General features: G+C 45.4%; 2 protein-coding genes across 6 annotated transcripts in view; both read left to right on the plus strand.

Annotated features, from left to right (window-relative positions):
• ALDH1A3 (aldehyde dehydrogenase 1 family member A3) overlaps window positions 1-6,465 on the plus strand; it is a 34,176-nt gene extending 27,711 nt beyond the window's left edge. The window contains exons 11-13 of the mRNA XM_042039822.1: window positions 864-1,021; window positions 2,311-2,385; window positions 3,750-6,465. Of these exons, the coding sequence (XP_041895756.1) occupies window positions 864-1,021; window positions 2,311-2,385; window positions 3,750-3,822 (306 nt within the window). The 3' untranslated portion in view covers window positions 3,823-6,465. The remainder of the gene's footprint in view (window positions 1-863; window positions 1,022-2,310; window positions 2,386-3,749) is intronic.
• Window positions 6,466-7,780: 1,315 nt separating this feature from the next.
• The window catches only part of LRRK1 (leucine rich repeat kinase 1), a 73,775-nt gene continuing 61,873 nt past the window's right edge, over window positions 7,781-19,682 (plus strand). The window contains exons 1-2 of one of the 5 annotated variants that reach the window (XM_042039817.1): window positions 7,781-7,865; window positions 11,181-11,394. In XM_042039817.1, the coding sequence (XP_041895751.1) occupies window positions 11,328-11,394 (67 nt within the window). In that variant the 5' untranslated portion in view covers window positions 7,781-7,865; window positions 11,181-11,327. Of the gene's footprint in view, window positions 7,866-8,167; window positions 8,269-8,421; window positions 8,522-11,180; window positions 11,395-11,429; window positions 12,341-19,682 lie in introns of those variants that run through there. The other 4 variants (XM_042039821.1, XM_042039816.1, XM_042039818.1 and 1 more) reach the window with 4 other exon arrangements.

Raw genomic sequence — 19,682 nt, forward strand, 5'->3', positions numbered from 1 at the left:
AGATATCAGGGCATGAGTTACATGCTAAAAATAGAGAGAAAAAGAGCTGAAAATCCCATGACAGACCTTTTCTTAATGAACTGACTCCAAATCCCAAGCCATGATTCACAAAGCTTATTCGGTTCCATTCATTGGCAGTTTTGTTTGCAAATGTTCATCCTTTGCCTAGGACTGAGGCTCCACTTAAGAGCCTGGATATCCCAAAACAAAGACATTTAGAAATACTTGGATGAGCCTAAAAGTGGCCAAAATTAGTTTGTATCTCACCTTCAATGGGCTTTTTTGTGCTGTGAGACCCTGCAGACCAAGAAAGGGCTCCACCTTTGATACTGTACCTGATGAGAGACTCCATCCCAAAATTCGGGAAGCCCTCTGTATGCCTGTTGCCTTTACACAGGCACCTGGGAAGCCAAATTTGTGGTCAAACACAGACGTGGTAAATGCACTGCATACAAATAAAATGCATACAGTGACAAAATCAGGGTTAAAACCAAGGAAGAAAACTTCCAGTCCTTGAAATAAATTAATTGTTACTTGAGTACACTCAGCTTCAAACGGAGAGCTGTAAATGGAGTAAGGATGAATCATTTGTAACTTGTCCAGATGTAACTCTGCTTCTTTTGATTGTTGTAGATGATCCATTCGTTGTTGGATCTTAACATTCATTAACTACTACAGCACATCACAATGCTTCCTTTGAAGTTTAATTAGTAGTTTTTAAGATACTCTATAAGCAACCCCTAGAAAGCGAAGATACAACATTTTAAATATATTATCCAAAGAGAGCATCTGATTCTGATTACTTCAACATTACCACAATTAGGAGATGCTTTCCTGTAGTAAGGTTTAATTGATATGTGCAGATTTTTGGGCCAGTTCAGCCAATTATGAAGTTCAAGAGTATAGAAGAGGTGATAAGAAGAGCCAACAGCACCGAGTACGGACTCACAGCCGCGGTGTTCACCAAGAACCTGGACAGAGCCTTAACCCTGGCTTCGGCTCTGCAGTCAGGAACAGTCTGGTGAGCAGCCTGGGAACAGAGGGTGGGCTGGGGCTTTGTTTCCTGAGAGGGGAGAGGGATTTAGGACTTGGCAGTCATGTTGGTAAGAGCATGGTGCTAATAAGGTTGTGGGCTCCATCCCCATATGTACCGTTCATTTAAGAGTTGAATTTCATGATCGTTGTAAGTCCCTCCCAACTCAGAATATCTGTGATTCTCTAAGTGCTGGAGGTAAGATGTATTAGTAGCCTGCCTAGTTTTTGATACTCTGCTCAGAAGCAACATCTGTTCCTCAAAATAAGGTGGTGAGGCCCAGACAGTGTGTCAAGAAATGGACTGGTTTTCCTTCAGTCAAAGTATTTCTTTGTTGGGATTGTAGTAAGGTCCACCAGATGTGATGCCTTCCAAAACCCTGTGCATCGAAAAAACAATTCTCATGATCTTTAGCCAGCACCAGATGGGACTTTGCCGCACAAACCAGTGTGGACAGTAGATGGCAACACACCACTGTCACAAAGAAGAGCAGCTATTTTTGCTTACAAAATTTCTCTTTATATTAGAATCGTTTCAAAGATGGAGTCCTGATTTTTGTCCCGCTCAAGACAGGAAGTTGATCTGGTGTCTGATTCTGATGCAGAGGATTAATTCCAAGAGTTGGCACCAGAAGAATCTGCCTCAAATACTTAAAAAAATGGGATGTTGGGCTTTGAAGGATACATGTGCTGAACACACATGAAGATGCAGACCTACAGCACAAGCCATACCTGTGCTGTATGACCTTCAGTCATTTGATCTTACTGAGATGCTGGGGAAGTGTCTGCATCAGCTTTTTCTACCAAGTATCTATAGAAATGGGCCTAGTGGTTTTATTTTACTGTGACACAATTGTCTGATACAGTCCAAATATTTTCTATACCTGGAAGTGGATGCTAGGGCCTGGTTGTGACTGTTTAGACAGCCTTCTGAGTAAACATGTTCATTTCAGAATGTGCTTAATAAATTAGGGAACAGCTTGGACTATTTATTTTAAACATGACTCTGAACATGGCATAAATTCCAGCTCAAGCATGAATGTCTTTGCCATTAGAGGATATGAAGTGAGATGTACGTCAGACTGAGAAGTACTCAGATGTTTTCTGTTTCTGCAGCAAAAGAAGATTTTATTGCTAAAATCTGATTTCTCAAGTAACTGAATTGCATAAAAGAGAAAACTGAGAGACTTCAGCCTTTTATTGTATTGTTGCTGTTGTAATCATCTTGCTTTTCTTTGGTATTGAATTGTCTTTCTAAAATTGATGTTTTTCTTGTAGGATCAACTGTTACAATGCGCTCTATGCACAGGCTCCTTTTGGTGGCTTTAAAATGTCAGGCAATGGCAGAGAACTGTAAGTTTTGCTCAATATTTTGTTTCTGTGTGGGTAGTGAATGCAATAACATTTGTGACTGTGAAAACGCTGTTGAATTTGCTTTTAAAGTTTAATCAGGCTTGCAGCATGCTGCACAGGGAGGTGCTAAGCCAGTAGAGCGTGGATGTAAAGCACTCCTTTAGGAGCACCTTCATCTGCTTTATAAGCTTTTAATAGCTCCAGTTCAGTCAAGTCCACTTGGAAGCATTTTTCCATACTAGTTAGATTTTCTAGTTAGAAGGGAGAAGTATGGCACCATGGCTGGGGACACTGGTGTCCACCCCAAACCTGTCCCATCTTTCCATGGTGGTGTCTGTGCCTCTTTTTGCTGCTGTATCATTGTTCCTTGTTGGACCTCTTCTGGTGGGAAGGAATGATCTCCCAAATCATTCTATATCCTACCTTCCAAGTTTGCTGCCAAATTACAGAAGAGCCCTCTGTCCCTTTTCCCAGCCTGGCCTGTTGCTGTGGGGCTACCAAACATTTCAGCTCTAACTAGTTACCCTATGAGTTAGACCCAGAGCTGAGACATTGTCTTAAATCTTAATTTTCTTCTTATATAGGAGACAGGTTTTCTTAGACCTTTCAGCAGACTCCTCAGAAGAATCTAACACACCTTTCCTTTCACAAGCCAGATTTAATTTCAGAAACCATTTCTGTAAATGTTCTGGTGCATCTGCTGCTCCGAGACATTCAGGTGCCTCATTTGCTAAGCACAACAAATAAATGAATCCTCAGATGGGACATAGATATATATTGAGACCTTATGGTTTGCTTTGCCTGACTGCCTGGCTAATTAAAGGATGTCAGAGATTTCCCATGGGCAAGGCATGGAAATAGAGCCAACAGTTACCACCAACCAAGACATAATGCAGTGGTGGGCTCTCTCATCAGTATGCATTTCTGGAGCGACTGTGCCCTCCTGATGACATGGTATCTTGTAGACAGAAGCTTTCTTTTGGTGAAAAAACAACTTTAATTATTGTCTAAGCACCAAATAACTGTGTGTACGTGGCTGTCTCTTGTATGGCTTCTCACAGCAGCACTCAGTTTGCACGAGGCAGAGTCGCAAGTGTCATCTTGTGGGTTACAGTGACCAAAGCATTCCATGTTTCTTTCACAACAGGGTGTAACTGTATGTACTTATGTGCATGTACTTGGTGGTTATTAGAAGCAGTGGAACAAATAGATAGCTGGTGTAAGTTGTTCATATCTGGTTTTAATGACCTGATGTCACCTACAGCAGCTGTTAATATGCACATATGTACAACTCTCTTCTCTCAGGGAAATACACATTGACATGCTACAATTGTTTGTCGCTTTCCTCCTCTCTTCTTTTGCAGTGGGGAATATGCTCTGGCAGAATATACTGAAGTGAAAACAGTCACCATTAAACTCTCCCAGAAGAGTCCATGAAAACAGGAGGCCTAAAATGCTGACACTCTGAATGTGACACATGGGGGACGTGTTCAGAGCAAGGGGGAGGGGAGGGGTGGGAAGGAAAATGGAAACACCTGTCTTTATTCCTCTAGGAACACTGAATCTACTGGACACCATTTTGCCAACTGGCTCTTCACAAACTGATTTACTGACCCTACTGGCAGTACACACTTGTACTCTACAAGTCCCTGGCTGTACATCTGCCTGCTCCCTGTGACTCAGATGCTGGTCAGTCACAGTGTTTGCAGGACATCTGCTCCAAACTCGGTACCCCTGAAGGACATGGACATCGCTGGCATGTTAAGAGAGACTGCTGGTACCATCACTGGTACTGGCAAATACCTTCAGAGGCACCTGGATTTCCCTTGGCATAGATGGACTTGAGTGGTAGGGTTAGAACAACTTGACTGGAGCTGCTGGAGTTTGTGTGAAGATTGCAGCTGGAGTTTGGAATGGGAGTGCAAGCTTTCGTGGAAGGTTCTGTAAGGAAATTCTCTTTGAAAGAGTTATCTTGGTGTCTCTAAAGATATATGCATTCTCCATACTGGTGATATTCTAGCCCTGAATGAGATTTGTGGGAGTTTCCTAGAGGACTCCTTTGGGGCCAGTATTTCGCCCAACAGAGACAGACTTTCAAGTGTCCTTGGAACCTGATGTTTGGGTGTGCACACACTACACATGCTGCAAATGCAAGTTCCTGACTTGCTGACCCTTCTGGCTCCCAGTGAGTCACAGTTGTATCTCAAACCTTCACTATAGCACTTTTCTCAAGAGAATTTTGCACTGCACTTACTGTGGTGACACCGAGTTGGATGCTGAGCATGTAGCATGGTAGATACCCCACAGAAAACACTCCACACCAGTCCTTCTGATCTGGGGGAGGAAGCAGAAGAGCTGCAGGAAACTGTCCTGCTCTCTCTTTCTCTGCAACTTTCAGGCTTTTTGAACATCTCTTTGTTTTTTGAGCCAGGACTATTACTATGAGAGTAAAACTTATAAGCTCTTCTCACTGCTTCTTTGTCGTGTATGAATGTAGCTTAAAATACATTCCTGGAAGTGCAGTGTGAAAAGGCAGGTGCTCCCAAGCACACCCTGAGTGCTAAAGAGGAGGGTCTACAATCCCGTTACCATGGAATAAGACGTGGCTGGATTTCACTGTGTCAGCAGCTTTACAGTCGTTGTCCCTGTGAGTGCTGTCATCTCGTGGCCAGCACAGAGTAGCTGATCCTTCCCTAAGAAAACAACTGCCTTGGATTGTCCCTTGCTTGCAGCTGTCCATGGAGTGGCTGTCACACCAAGTTCATGCCTTAGTACCTCCTGCAGTAACTTCTTTGCATACCCAGACATTATTATGAGATTAATTGTGATGAGATTAATGACAAGCCACATGCTGTCTTCAGTTCCTGGGTTCACTGCTTTCCCTCCTTGTCTCCTCCTGACTCTGCTGGAGAACCCTGGCAAAGGCACAGCCAGTCCCACGTCTGCAGGAGCTGCGAGTGTGCAGGAGTTAGTGGTGACAGCTTGTTAGGAAGTTCAGCTGATCCCTCTGGGATTGTCCTCTGAGAACAAACCCACCGAGATTCCTTATGGCTTATCAGCAGATCTCCAGGGAGCACTGATGAGGATTGCTGCTCCAGATGTCAGAGCTTGAAGCAGAAATGCAGGTCTAACCTTTCTTCTCTGCTGCAAGCCAGGATTTAACCAGTACCTTCCGTTGCTCACAGATAGATAGGCTCAGACAGCAACAAATTCTGTTGCATGAGTGGAGCTTTTTTTGGAGGAGGAAGGAAGGTGGGTGGCGATAAGTAAGGAAAAAAGTTTGCATGAGCCTAAACTTCCTTATTAGTTGGTGAACGTTAAAATTGCACTTCCACACCACTTCACTTCTGACGTGACATACATCCAACAGTGTAACTAGGAGCCTGTCCTCCCAGGGGGTGTGAGACAGGTAAATCTCCCTCTCCAGTGATGAAAATGTCCTCCCTTCCCCATCAAAGGCCAAATGGGTTAATCGTAAATAAGTTTCTATTTTTGTAAGGCACGTAAGAGTGCAAACATCTTCTCAGACAAACATTTTACTCTTGCCCACCTGAAGGTTTTCTTGGGCTGCAGCCAGACAGTAGGGAGGTGAGGCAAACAGTAAAAGCCTGGTTATCCTGATGTATCTCTGTATTTTTGATAAACAATGGTGGAGACTGAAATAATCTGAAATTCTTAAAATCCTACTCTTCTGGCTTTATACGTATGATATATATTTCACTTTTTTTCCCCCTTATCAAGTTTTTAAAAAGTCAATGTATCCCTTTTTGTATAAATCAGGGTTTGACTCTACACACTGAATTTTCTAAGTTATATAACACTAGACACTAACTTTAAAATAACCCCTTAGAGGGTATATATATTCTTCCATTGCACAGTAAGGCTTTCATATGAAATACTAGTTGTTTTTTTTTAAAGAAAAGAATTATATTTATAAATTAGGATACAGTTAATCTAATGTATTTTTATAGCTAAAGGTACATGAAAATGCTATGTTTAAACCTCATGTATATATATTTAGACTATGGATATCTTTTTTGTAATAGTTCTTGTTCCTAATAAATGTTTAACTTTGTGAAATGGGTGTGTCTGAGGATTCAGTATCTCACTGGGGGACTGTGAGGGAATCTGCACTTGGATTAATTTCTGCAATTTGGGAAGAATTAGCCAATTTTACGGAGTAAAGTGCTAAGTGTGGTCAGTGCTCTGCCATAAAAGCTTGAGTTGTGCCATTTACCGTGAGCAGAGGGAGAAGAGCAGAGCTGCAGCTGGCAGGGGCAAGCACAAAGTTGGATGGATCCTCTTTTCCTTCTGAGGTGAGCCTCAAAATGAAGTGTTTCAAGACACCGTGGCTCCTGCAGCCAGACGGGGCTCCCTGCCTTGGTCTGGCTGCTTTCTAAACTCCTTGAGACACATCCACCACTACTGTGGCTCTGCTAAATGTGTTCCCAGCCCTGTTTTATTTCTCTCATCTGCAATGTAGATACAGAGCAAGAACATTCCATTGTCTTTTAACTCTCTTCCCATCTGATGTGTGAGAAATTCCTATCGGCTCCCTACACAGACCAAGCCAAACTCCTTGAATTTTCCACTTGCTGACAGCATCACTCAGAAGCTTTCAGACTTCAGAAAAGGGAAGGCTGGAGATACAAAGGCATTACTGTGAGTGACATAATCAATGGAGACATAAGGAAGAGTGGGATGAAATTTGGTGAGGGAAAAAAGGGAAAAGTTAGCTTGAATATGTGGGTAAATTATTGCCAGAGGAAATTAGAGGCTCTATCGTAATAAAGGAAAAAGAGTTATTTTGGGGTATTTTCAAACATTGTGCTAAAAAAGGTGTAAGAAAGGTCTGGGTAAGAGCTGGGCTGTGGGGCATAAAAGGGAGCAGTCTGGATAAGACGTAGAAAGGGTGCTAAAAACAGGCAACGCTGTTTTTTAGTTGTGTAAAAAGTCAAAAAACAATAGTATTGGTACGTTCTTGCTCTCCACCTATGGCTGCAGCTGGATGCAGATTGATGGGCACCTGAACACGGGGAAAAGCACCGGTGAACACACATCTCTGTTCCATAATCATCCAATGAAGCCCTCAAGCAAATCTCAGGCTACCGCAGCCGTTCTGTGAATGCACATCCATCCTCAAGTGACCATCAGTGATCTATTGCTAGGTACGGACCAGGGAAAAAAACCCATCCTCTGTGTATAATTTACAGAATCACTACGAAAAGCAAAGCAAAAGGCACGCAGAAATGGTCTTGTCTTAGCTGGTCCGACGGGTGTGGGAAATGGAGCAATCTCTGCCTTGTCAGAGGTTCCTGGGGAGGAATGGGTCAGTCTGGGGAAGGACTGCGCACACCAACATCTGACTCCTTCCGAAGAGAGGGGGCAACCTCGCTCTGCTCTTCCAGCGAGGACCAAACTCGCCGCGATCCGGGGAAGGAGCAACTTTCAAAGTCAGAGCTGTGCTGGGCGCTGCCGCGGTAAGGCCGGGCCCGGCGGGGACGATGGGCAGCGGTGCGGGAGGGATCCTGCTCCAGCCACCGCCACTCCCAGGCTGGGTTTTCCTAAAAAACTCAAATCCGCTGAGCCTGAGGGGCTGCCCGGGGGCGGGCCGGCGTGCGGGTCGAGTCTGGGGAAGGAGCTCCATCCGCCTCCTCCGGGCCAGCCCTGCCCTCGGCGGCAGGCGAGGGGCCGTGCCGGGGGACTCGCCCTTGGCCACGGCGCCGGGCCAGGGGCCGGAGGAGGAGCCGCTGTCCTGCTCTCTTTCCTGCCGGCCTCCCTCTGCCTCCCGGGCCGCGGAGCGAGGCGTGCGGGCGGCGCCGGAGGAGGAGGAGGAGGCGGCGGCGGCGGCGGCGCGGGGAGCGCTGGCCCGGGACACAGGAGGTACCGTGGGTTTGCTGCCGCTTCTCGGGCACCTGCCTCGCCGCCAGGGCAGTCGGTGTGGGGGGCTGCCGGGGCGTTTCGGGTGGAAAGGAGGGGGGAACCGCGTTTTCTTATAAAGAAAATGAAAGTTCGGAGGGAACTTTGCGGGCGCAGCGCGGCGGGAGCGCGGCCGCCCCGCCCGGCGGGGACGGGGAGCACCGAGACTCGCTCTGAGGGGACGCCCCACCCCGGCAGCTGGAAAGCGTCCGGAAAGGTTTGTGAGACCCCCGAGTCCCCAAGCCGCTGGCCGAGGTGTGGGAGAAGGGGGTGGCTTGGTGCTCACTGCTCACCCGGGGAGGAAGGATGCGGGTCCCAGCGGGCAGGGCGGCCCAAGGCGGGCCGGGGGTCCCTGGGCTGGCACTTCAGCCCCTGGTTCGCCATCACCTCGCCCGCGGTGACACCAGGCAGGAGAGCCCCAGCGCCTTTCCACACCGGTGGTCCCTGGGCCTCTCAGATCCGTGGTGATTCCCAGCCCCAGGTGGGAGTGTCAGAAACAACAAGTGGTTTGAGCAAAGAACTGAAGTTTTAGCAGGGGTTTTTTGTGAATTAGGAAGCGATCTCGGGCAAACTGTGATGTTTCTGAGGGCCTGGCTGCTTTTAGGCACAATGCACGGGTAAGACTGGGCGGGCTGGTGAAGTGGAGGGGAGGTGATGGTTCAGGTGTGGTCAGATATGCTGGGGCAGTAGCAGGTGTCAGGACTGGAAATGTGTGAAATGGGATGTAAATCCCATTTACACGTGTTCAGGTGTATTTTGCGTGGTCCGTCTCCTTGTGAACGAGATTCTGTAGAGCACGTAGACTCCCTAAATGAAATCCACATGTGGTGTTTGCATGAGTTACAGTTGTGTGCACCTTGCTTAACATAAAGCTCTGTAGGGTTTTTTTTTAGTTATATACACAAAGGTCCTGAAATACAGAAATGCTGCGTAGATGGGCGCTGTGTGGCATTAATACACATGGCTACAACATTCAGTTACTTGCAGCTAAAGGGAACTGATCATCAAAACCACACCACTATTTTTCTTAAAAGCTATTTTTCCTTTCACTTTATATGAGGAAAGTTTCAGCCTGGGGAATAAGGTGAGTAGAGAACTAAAAATCAGGACTGGGATGGTTTTCAAGCCTCAGGGGTCCACACTGACACCTGTTCAGTGTTCTTGTACAGTTGTTGTGGGCACACATGGTTTGTCCCTGTCTCAGAGTAGGGAAATGCCTCAGAAACCATCATCTGCTGCAGAGCTGGTGGGTCGGAGCATGCATGGGGAAGTGTTTACTCTCACTGGAGCTGCTCAGTGCATTGAGGGCAGGCAGCTGCTGGCATCACATCCCCTCCATTGTCAGAGTTAACAACCTGGACTGCTTTGGGGAAGTGAGAGCCTCCCTGACACCTCTGCCTAGTGTGCCCCACCCATGGCATGGAGGGATGTGTGATCCCAGCGCAGCAGGTCCTCCTGTGTGGTCAAGGGAAGCTAAGACCAGGAGAGAAGCCGAGTCTGGTGGGAACCCAGAAAGTTCCAGGACAGAATTCAGTCCTCCACCAACATGGCCCAATTCACCAGTTTGTGGGCTTGGTTCTGGGCTTAGGGATCACCTCCATCTCAGCCTCCTGCAGCACCCAATGCCCAGACTGTGGGCACAGGGGTGTGAGTTTTGGCTCCTGCTGCCAGGTAGTGCAAAGTCAGGGTCAGCAGAAGCTGAGTGCATCTAAAATTCAAATATTTGCCTAGAAACAACTGAAGTACGATGCAGTGATTTTTAGTGTTGTTGGCTGGTGGTTGAAACCCAGTATAAGGAGGGAGGAGCAGAAAGCTTCCTGGAGAGTGGTGATAGATCAGCATATTTTTATATTCCCCTTGGCCTTTGATCCCAGCTCAGGAAGCCAGCTCTGCTCAGGGAGAGTCAGGGATGATCTCGGGCCTTGCTGGCCAGAGTGCGAGGTGGGTTATGAGCTTTGCTGAGATAGAGCCTCAAATCAAAACTTCATCATCACACACCAGACATGAGAAGAACCAGTAAGAGTCAGTTGAGGAGCATCATGTTACATCTGAGAGGCATTTACTGGCTGAAACTGAAAGCAGAAAATGAACAAGCTCTGATGCTGGTTGGACAGACACTTCAATCCTCCAGTAGTTTAAACCTCTGTATGAAGAGGTTAAAGGGTGGTTGTGCAGCTGTGAAAAGGGAAGAAGTTGGAAATGCCTCAGGAGACTGAACTGTGCAATTTTCTGCTGCCTGTTACACCAGGCAGTTCACAAGAAGCCAACCTGTGGTATTTCCTAAGGGCCTGATTTGCCTCCCTGCGTGTGTTTGAAGAAGCCTGATGCTTCCAGGGTCAGAGAGTTCTCTAGAAGGACTGGGCAGAGGGGACAGGAGCTGGTGTGTTTCTCTTTACCCTCTTCTCTTTCCTACAGAGGATTATCTCAGTAACCACATCAGTATTTTTCAGTTTCTCACAGTCTCACAAGAGCCGTGGTTGTCTTTGTGGATGGGAAAGGTTTTGAGGTTGCATTTAGGATTTTTCCAGCTGCACTGCAGGGTTTCAATGGTCTGCGTTTACACCAGCTTGTGGAGAATCTGAAACTGCAGCTGTGACCCCTGCCTACCCCCTTGTCCTCTGCCCAAAGACTGAGCAGCTTTGGTGGTGAAAAATTAGGAACATTATCTTTCTGTAGTGCAGAAATTGTTAGTCTCCTCTATTAATTCATTTTATGCTCTTAACAAAGCTATTATGAAAATAATTTTATTTATAGGATGATAAGTGTATTTCTGCAATGTAGCATTTAGACAACTGTGTTAATAGTGGAGAGGTATGAGTGTCTCACAATTTCTATAGTAGAACGATTAATTTGTTTTGCTGTTTATTTTTAAACAGAGTAAATGGTGTTTCTTCAGGATGGTGCTCCCTAGCATCCTCTGCTCCTGCATTCACATGATGGGGACCATCCAGCTTTGACAACACTGTTCACTTTGAAGTGCTGTGGAAAGTTTGTCTGAGGGACCTTCACAACTGCAACCCAGAATGTACTGGTGTGTGGGAACGGAGGAATCCGCTGTTTGCAGGGAGAGCAACATGGATCCACAAAATGGTAAATAGGAGGATTTATTTCTTTCCTGTTCAGACTGGGAGCAAAGTGTTCTAAGAGAACTCAGTACCCAGCTGCCACTGGACTTTGATGAAGTTTAAAAATGGGGAAGTTTTTTGAGCCCTAATCTTTGAAAATTTACAGTCTAGAACAAGGAATTTTACTTCCAGGGAGAATGATGTTGAACTACTGAGGTGGTAAGAATAGCATTCCCCTGAAGATGGATGTTCTCCAAAGGCCTACGGAATTAGTCAATATATGTATCACGTCTCACCAGTTCCGAAATATGTTTTACAAGATCTGTGCTTTTTCAGTGTGTGAATGCAAATATGTTCCCAGTCACTGATGCAATGGGTGTTCAGGGTATGAAAGCTGCTAAAATCAGAGCATCTCTTCCCAGCCTGAACAGATATTAACCTGCTCCAGTTTTACTGTCAGCTCTGATTCAGTGGCTTGCAGTGATTTAATGTTGGGCTAGATTAGAAGGTTTGTGTTTATGTAATTAAGAAATTCCCCTTTTGGAAGGGACATATGCTTCAGGTTGCTTCCTGTGAATTTTTTTTTCCTGAGCAGCCAAATTATTTTTGGATGGTTTCTCTCACTGCAACCCTCAGCTCCCCAGCACTGCCATGCTTCTCTGAGTCAAACCCCAGTTATGTTTCTGCAGCAAGAAATAGCCTCCTGTTCTTGTGTAACGGTGTTCCCCCCTTGCAGCAAGTGCTTCATTAGGAGGCAGCATCTGCGTTTGAAGTGTGGGAAGAAGGTGTGTTTGACGCTTTGTAGTGAGTAAGCAGGCTCCAGCAGAAGCTAATGTTTTTGCAGCCTTATTTTGGATTTTATCAGCAACTATGAAGCAAAACCCGATAGTTTATTCAGAGGCCTCCTTGTCTTGTTTGAAGACGTTTCTCACCAGCGTCACAGGGAGCTCTGGGAACTCTTTCCTTTCTCCGTATGTATTCTGCTTGTTCTGTGATGCTGATTTTTCTGTTTGCTTTTGGTAATTAGCCTTGTACCTTTCTGTAACACTTGGTTATTGGATATTCTTATAATTTTTAAATTCTATTTTCTGAGTTTCTCTCTGGAAGAAATTATCTCCACTTGAATACTAAGCTATAAACCATGAGAAGAATTTTAATCTGCGCTAACGGTTTGCAACTGTTTCGAATTGCTAAATTTTTGTTCTGCAGTAGTGATCTGACAAGTTTTCTCATTGTTTAAAGATACAGTAAATAAATTATTGTAGGAGTGAATAATGAAGTGAAAAGTGGAATAGTTGTATTTTCTACATTTTGACTTCAGGTTTTTTTCTGAGAACTTTATTACACGTTGCTGTTATGTAATTATATTCAGTTAAACTGGTTAGCTAGAAGCATGCAAATCTCAGTGGTGGACTCTTCTATATGGATATATCTGGGTTATATTAAAACAGTCTACAGTGTTGGAAAATTAGGAAAGGGATCCTTGTAAAGCTTAAGATCCCTGTACAAGGCACCGGTACTGCCTTGGTGGATTTGCTCTTTATAAGGGTACTGTACATGCTTAAACTCATTGTTATTTCAGGATTGTTTGGGTCCTGCCAAGAATGATTGTCATTAGCTAACCGGTCCACTCCCTAAGTTAGCTGGTTCTTGTTCTGCGTTCGGATCCCATTACAGGGACTGAAGCAGGAACACGGTGACTCATTCAGCCTCCACATTCGAACCCATTGTTTACGCGCCTTTAGGAACAATATGGATGCAGTCTCCTGCTCCCATTCAGCGGGAACTGCTGGGAAGGGGAGTGAGATCCCGGATCATTCCTTTAATGCCGACGACCTCGTTAGTGCTCAGAGCTTGGAGTCTTTTTTTCTTTCGGGCAGGAGGGACCGGCATGTGGCTGTGGGGGGTTAACCAGAGCACAGTGGTGTCGGGGCTCCGGGATGGGTCAGTCGGATCGGTAGGGCTGGAGGCACCTTTCAGCAGGTCCCTGTGCACTTCCATTATCTGAAACCTTAGGATTTTTTAGGAGTTTTTTTCCTGGCAGCTATAAAGCCCTGGCCAATTGTATGTGGAGAAAAGGTTCACAGCATCCTTATATGTTAGAAAATGTAACATAGGGTGCAGGGGCTCACCTTGCTCAGGTGTCTCCTCTGTTGTTCCTCCCGGCTGTGCAGTGATCTTCCCGTATCCCAGCAGGATGCCAGCTTTCCCCAGGAGTGGGTGAGCTGTGTGTCAGAACTGGACCCTCTCTTCCCTCCAGGGTTGATGCTGGGCTTGACTTGGTGGTGCTGACTGAGCCCTCGGAGGGGATTTGTCACTGAAGCGCAGGATGAGGCTCCCTTGTGGGTGCACCCAGCATCTCCCTTGCCTCCTCAAACCCTGCTTCCCCTCTCCTGGATTTGTTCATCTTGTCCTAATTAAAAGAAACTGAGCAGAGATATGGGGGTGGCTGCAGTCTTTCATGAAGCACAGGGTTTGGGGTTTTTTTTTAAATTTGGTTAAAGAGCTCTACATAATACAGAGGAGGTGACATGATGTGAATTTTGTAGGAAGTACAATGGAAGCCCAAAGGCATCACTTTATGAATGCATAGAAAAGCATAAAGATTCATTTCCTTTCTATGGGCTGATTGGTTTCTTTGAATCTTACAAAATTTCACAGCTAGGATTTAATTCTTACGTGCTTTTCTGGGAGACAGTTCCTCAGAGGTGTAGGAGAGCAGTCATTGTCTTCTGAAACATCAGGGTACTTCTGTTAAAGAGCTTATCTCCCTCTTACTGTGTATTTTATTCAAAGTTACAGAGCATTCATACGCCACACGTGTGTGTCTCAGAGGTGGAACTGGATTATCCTTCAAACATGCCAGAGGGTGTCTCTTCTCTCCTGCTCAATCTAGAAATGAGCACTGAAAAGGGGGGTTATGGTGGAATGTGTCTAACATTACATAATTAGGGACAACAATGCTAAGGAGAGCTGCTTCAAACTTTTTAGTAGCTTTGCAGATATTAACTAACAGCACCTTCACAACTTCTTTTGAGGGAAATCAGATGTAACTTGGTGACTTTCCACTGTCCAGGAAAGCACAGATAGACATGGACAGTGTGCCTGGAAAAGGGACCTAAATATTACATGAGGGAGCAAACAAGTAACCAGAATATATGACTCCAGCTGTCATTTGGAGTGGACCAGAGGCCCCTAAAGCTGTGCTTTGCAAATGCTGTGGTGACCCTACAGCTCACAGGGCTTTATCTTTTATCAGAAAGAAGCTGCCCACAATGGCAGCAACCTTTGCAACCCTGGCTGGGCCATGGCTCAGCTCAGATCTGACTCAGAGGGAAAGCTGCTGCCTGCCCTGACGCTTCCTGAATCCTGAAAAAGGCTCTGGTGTGAGTAAGGGTTCAACTGGAAAAGTCAAAGGGTCGTTTAACGAGAGGGACTGTTCAGGAGCAAGTGCAATTTTATAGGGAAAGTTTCACAACAGTTTGAGTGGTGACAGCTCAAGGTTGGCCAATAGCAAATGGAGCAGTTTATCCTCCTGGGGCACACTTTGTGCCTCCAGCCTCACTGCTGGTTGGCATCAGGGCAGGGTATTGCAGAGGTGGACTCGATAATCCTGGTGGGTCCCTTCCAACTCAACCTATTCTCTGATTCTATGATTTCCTCACAATTCTACACCACTGTTGCCTTAAAAGTGAACAGCAGGAACTTGAATAGCTTTGTTGAAAAAGCTTTCCTGCTGAATAGAGGAGGAAGGGAAAATCAGCACCACAGGTGTTACGTTGTTCCTCATGAAATCACCATGTAAACCTTAAAATCTTCCCATCAGCTGTGTGTGGGGACAGGACCAGCAGCTGGGCCTTGGGGCACATTGTGCTGTGTAACAGGGAAAGAATACTCACAGCCTGTGTCCTGCTTTTTCCATCCACACATCACCCTGAGTTTTTCATGACAGTGTGGGGTGAGAAGGGCAAGGAGAGGATCTGGGAGGTGAACTGAGCACACGGAGCACTGGAGAGCTGCAAAGTGTGTCAGTCATGTGAAGTTCTTTATAATCAGACTAAATCAGCCTTGAAGGTTTTCTGGTTTTTTTCCTGCTTGTTAAGCTGAGAGTAAATTTGAGTCCAAACAGCAAACTGAAAGGGTTCCTATGAGCTAAAAAAGCAGAAAATAGAACAGGTTTTGTATGTGAGTCAGTCTTACTGCAGAATGCCCTGCAGAAGGAGAAGTAGGAAATGCTCAGCAGGAATAGGAAGTACACTAGTAAGGCAGTAATAGGCTTGTATTTTTAAATATTTAAATAAACTCTTCATACTGAAGTGGTGCAATCTCACAAGGGGCCAAGAACCACTGCGGAAGGCTGGTCTGCAGCTGAACATGCCTGTGGTTAAACCTGCTCTCCCATACAGAGCTGAATGTTACAACATCTCTCCAAACCCAACCTGCATTTGAAAAAGGGCAAGGAATGCTGAGACATTTACAATTTTCCTGATAAAAACCATCAAAGCCAGTCTGCTCTTGAGCTTGAGGGCTGTATCAAGGAGGGCAGAGCTGCTGTGAGAGCCGGTGGTGCACTAAAGACCTTGGGAAGTTAATTGAGCAGAGAGTCTGACCTGAGAGCCAGTTTGATTTACAGGCAGCAGTATCTTTATCTGAGCTGTATCTGGAATTATCTGCTGCTTTTCAGCTTTATTTTTCCACCTTCACATTAAAATGTATTTGTGGTCTATTACATTGAAATGCGACTTATGACAACTCTATCAAGAAGCCTGGAAAAAAACAAAGATAAGGTAGTAAAGAAAATCCTTCGCCCTTAGAACTTATACACAGGGAGTTCTTTACAATGTTCCTGAGGTGCGATTTATGAGGGAGCTTTCAGGTGAAGGTTGATTCTGGGGTCATGGAACTGCTGTCCTCTGTTTCAGTGGGAAAAAAGCAATTGATAGTGTTCACACCAACTCAGCCTTTACCAGGCCTGTAATTGATTTATTATTTTGACAGAGATGTTGCAGGTGATTTTATACTTGCATTAAGAAAATGCTATGAATTATGGGGGTTTATCCTCCCCAGAGCCTATGGGGGCCTTATCCAAAACCCATTACAATCTTTGCACCAACATAATGGGATCTTCAGGGATCCTTACAGCATTAAGTCTGTGGTTTGTTTGTTTTTCACTGCTCTGATGGATAAAGGCTCTGCTTGCAGAAGGCAGTGAGCTGGGAGGAACTGTTTGCATTGCAGGTGAGGATGGGGGAGATGGATTTTATACCATTCGACTCCCAATCTGCTATATAAAATCATAGAATTATGGAATTTTTAAGGCTGGAAAAGACCTTTCAGGTCACTGGGTCCACCTGTTCCCGCAGCACAGCCAAGCCCACCATTAAACTGTGTCCCCAAGTGCCACATGCACACAGCTTTTAAACTCCCCCAGGGATGGTGACTCAACCATGAAGTCTGTCTCTTAATAGGTTCTATTTCAGATTTTACATCAAGTCAGGCTGATATTTAATTCCTTCCCTTAATCCAAGTGTGTGTGCTCATTAGTGGGTCAGCAATTGCTTATTTGCATGATTCTGTATCACCACAGCAGCAGCTCTTTTATGTAAGCTGCTGATATTTTCAGAACAGAAGTGTCTCCATGTTTTTAATTTGTGCCTCATCCCCACTTAGAGGACCTATTTAAAAAGTCTTTAAGTTTTAGGAAAGGTTCTCACCCTTCCAAAAGCCTTTCTGCAGTCAGAAGGACTCTGGGGTTCAACAGTTTGTGTTGCTGGCAGGGCTTGGGGTCTGCCATGGAGATGCACAGTGGGAAACCTGGGGCAGATCCTCTCTGTTTTGGCTCTCCCTCTCCAGTTGGAGAGGGCAGCAGATCCCTGGTGAGCTTCAGGAACTTCTCATCTGTAAAGACAAGCTCTGTTACTGTCACCCAGGGGTGAGGAAGAGGGTCAGTCTGCCACAGGAAGAGTGGGAGGAAGGAGGTGAGTGGGAAGGAGCAGGGACCTGGGGCTGAGAGCTGGAGGAGCAGCTTCATTTTCTCTGTAATAGTCAATATGTGGCTCCCAGGCATAAAGGCTGGCATTTCATACTGCTGGGGAAAACTCAGTCCCAGGCTGCCCCCAGCTCCTCTCTCTGCATAGCTGAAAATCATGGAAAAATAATGAACCAAAGCAGTGACTCAAACAAGAAGTCTGGATAAATTTAGCTCAAATATTCTTGGTATGTTTGTGGTCACTGTGGAAATTGCATCACTTCTTGTTTTAATGATCAAAATATTGCTTGGAAAACTGGCATCTACCCGAGAAGGGCTCAAAATGAAATCCTTTAAAAGCAAGTATGTCTTTGTTTCACCTGCAGTTAATTGGTTTTGGGGATTATTTGTTTTATTCCCATCTTGGTTAAGGAGGTTTTGGACTGGAGGTTATTACTGCTTAATTGAAAAGCCACAAGGTTTAGAGCTGATATACTCTGCAGCGTGATTATATGCTTCACATAAAAGTTCTGTCTGGGGAGTAGGATTCAAAAAGAGTGCTGGTAATTTGCTGAAGACAAGACCTCCTCCAGAATCTGCCTGCATGTCTTTCTGTCTTTCACATCAAAGAGCCTTTGAAAATGCTTTTATTTTTGCATCAAATAGGAACTTTTTTTTTTTTTTTTGTAACACTAATAGACAGGATCCCTTTTCAGATCTCATACATAGCTTGAAAAACAAAAAGCCTGGCTCCTTAAGTGAGCTTGTAATCCTGGTCATAATTCTCCCATGTTTTGCACCTTGGGCCTTTCATACAGTGGCAGGGTGGGAATAAAAGCTGCCAAATCAAAGCCGTTTGCATGGATAGGACCAGGTTCTTGGATGCAGTGGATCAGAGTTCGTCAAAGGTTGGTGGGAGGGGGATGAACCGTGCCCTGCCTCATTTTGCTGTCTCTGCCTTGGAACAGACATCCAAAAATGCTGTGAGCTGCAGTGGGCTCACAACATGGACCTAGGATCCTCCCAGGCAGAATCTTCATCCTCCCTCCACTGAAATGAGTGCTGTTATTCCCAGGCACCAGGAAGACAAAATACCTCCCTTTCCCCCTCTCTGCAAATGCAGGCAATTTCTGCCACTTGTAGGTTTTGTCACAAGTAGAGGAAGGTTTTATGGGGTTTTTTTGGTAACCTCATTAAAGCTTTGGTGGCTATCTGGGCCAACAGCAGAGGACTTTCCATCAGGTTTTCTTTCTGCTCCAGACACAGCTGTTAAGGTGATCCTCCCTCTGAGCTAGTCTGTCCTGGAAACCAGGATCTTCTCTACTCCCATGGAGGAAGAGTCAGAAGTGGGAAGTGCTCACGTTGAGTTCAGTAGAAGCTGGAGTGAAGCCCCACTTTCTTCACTGTTTTGTGTGAATTTTTTGTTTTCTTTTCCAGACTAACCTATTCCTTTCCCCTGGTGCGCTTCCCAGCTGTGCACTTCCCTTGGCTCTGCTGTTGCCAAATTGTCGCTTCAACTCACTTGATGCCAACTGTATCCAATATCTTGATTGCAATTTCTTTTTCTCTGCATGCAACACTTTTACTTAAACTGATCCAGAGTGGTTGTCTTAGTGATAAATGAGAAGTGAGGGTATAGCAAGGAGTATTTTATTAGTCAAGCAGGCACAGTAAAGAAGCTCATTGAACTGTGTCTAACATGTACTAAGCTTGGATTTTGCTGCGTGGGATGTTTGCCCCCTCAAATCTCTTGAAAGGCGTCTTCCTTTAGATGTGTCTCCTGCATCTGTCAGTTTTTTAAATAAAAAATATTCTCTTATTCTCCAAACTTTAGTCAAAGTAGCCTGTGAGGCTCCTGTGTTAGGTCTGAGTATGTGGGTTAACTTCTGGCTGTGCATAATGTGGGAATACAGGCTGTAGGTCTGGAAGGAATGTGTGGGTCAATGTCCTGGTGTCACACTCCTACACCTTATGTCTCTCTGGAGAGCTAGATTTTGGCTGCTTCTGTGCTACTATTTTTGATCAGCAATTGGGTTGCAGTGATGTAAATGGGTTTTCCATTTAGGAAAGTGTTTACATGTGTTAATTAAGTGAAGCACAAGCTTAGGAGCTGCTTTTCCCAAATCAGAGGAGCTGTGGGATTGCTGGATGTGTCTTTGGTGGAGCTGGTAGAAGACTTGTGCTAAAGAAGAGACCTGAGCAGAGACCATGGGCCCATCTTCCTCTTACTCACACATAGCAAATCCCTCCTGAGCTCTCCACATGTAGCCTCTCACAGCTGGGGCTAAAAGCATTTGCTTCTTTCTAAAGCAAGCTTTAAGTATGTGTCTAAGTTGCAAAAGTGG

The sequence above is a fragment of the Corvus kubaryi genome, unplaced genomic scaffold, assembly GCF_017639235.1.
Source record: "Corvus kubaryi isolate FWS band 111438036 unplaced genomic scaffold, C.kubaryi_AGA036_p1.0 37394, whole genome shotgun sequence".
In the NCBI taxonomy this organism is placed as follows: Eukaryota; Metazoa; Chordata; class Aves; order Passeriformes; family Corvidae; genus Corvus; species Corvus kubaryi.